This window comes from Trypanosoma conorhini (assembly GCF_003719485.1).
Source record: "Trypanosoma conorhini strain 025E chromosome Unknown Tco_14.4_contig_00048, whole genome shotgun sequence".
Taxonomy (NCBI): domain Eukaryota; phylum Euglenozoa; class Kinetoplastea; order Trypanosomatida; family Trypanosomatidae; genus Trypanosoma; species Trypanosoma conorhini.
In genome coordinates this window covers 52243-53332 of record NW_021704136.1, presented here as the reverse complement: position 1 = coordinate 53332, position 1090 = coordinate 52243, and the positions used below count along the sequence as shown (strand labels likewise).

The window sequence follows — 1090 nt, the reverse complement described above, 5'->3', positions numbered from 1 at the left end:
CCGCATCGGCCGTCGCCTCGCGCTGGCCGGGGGCGCCGCCCGGGTTCCCGTCGCGCTGAAGATGCCGCTCCCGCAGCGCGCGGTGCGCCTTGTACATCGCCTCCTGCTCCTTCAGCTGCATCACCTCCAGCTGCAGCCGCGCGGCGTTCTCGTTCGCCGAGAGCAGCAGGGCGTAGTCGTCCAGCCGCTGCTTGGGGCTCTCCTCCGAGCCCTCCTCCAGACCGAGCGCCTCCGCTATCACCGTCGCCACCTTTGCGGGGCCGCCGCGCCCACGCTGCCAGTGCCTGTTTCTGCCCCCACGGCCCCGCGGCTGGTTTGCATCGTGCCCCGTCGCCTCCGCCTCCTCCGCCGGCGGGTGGTCATCCGCAACGGCCCCCGAAGGCTGCTTCTGCTGCTGCTGCTGCTGCTCCTGCTCCTGCTGGTCCTGCTGCTGCTGCTCCTGCTGGTGCCGCTGCCGCCGCCGCCGCCTGCCGCTTTCCCCGCCGTTGCTGGGCCGAGTGTCCCGCTGCGGGCCGTGCGGCTCCGCCTCATCGGCGAACATCACACGGCGCGCGCGCTGCGCGTCCTCGCCGCCGTGTGGCACCTCCCGCTCCGTCGCAGCAACGTCCATCTTTGGCCGCCGCCGCCGCTCTCTCCCCTCGCTCGATATATTGACTTGTTTATATGTATATTTTTCTCTCTCTCTCTCTCTCTCGCTGTGTGTGCCGGATGCTGCGACGTCCCGCTGGCTTCCGCGTGCTTGAACTTCCCTCGGCGCCGACAGAACACACGCGAAGAGGAGGCAGAGCAGATGTAAACAAACACGCACGCACGCAGCGGCCCCCGCGCCGCGCAGTCAGCCGCAGCAAAAGGGGGGGTTGGGAGAAGGACGCAAAAAAAAAAAGGCGTGTCACTTTGGGGGTCGCACAGCGGCACGCGTGCGCCAAAGTGGCGCCCGCCACACACACACACACACAAAAGCGAGAAGCACACGAGTAGGTGGGAAGAGCATGAAAGAAAAAAAAACCGACAATACAAAAAAAGAAAAACGAAACAACCTCGAAATCGCATATCTATACATATTATACATATATATATATATATATAGATA

General features: G+C 63.9%; 1 protein-coding gene across 1 annotated transcript, besides 3 other annotated features; it reads right to left on the bottom strand.

Annotated features, from left to right (window-relative positions):
- On the bottom strand, positions 1-610 carry Tco025E_01474 (uncharacterized protein; the record flags this gene model as incomplete). The annotated part of the gene is made up of 1 exon (XM_029368412.1): positions 1-610. A coding segment is annotated over one exon (610 nt), but the record flags the coding sequence as incomplete, so codon positions are not given.
- Positions 611-674: 64 nt separating this feature from the next.
- Positions 675-697: a microsatellite.
- Positions 698-938: 241 nt separating this feature from the next.
- Positions 939-956: a microsatellite.
- A 92-nt stretch (positions 957-1048) lies between these two features.
- Positions 1049-1090: a microsatellite.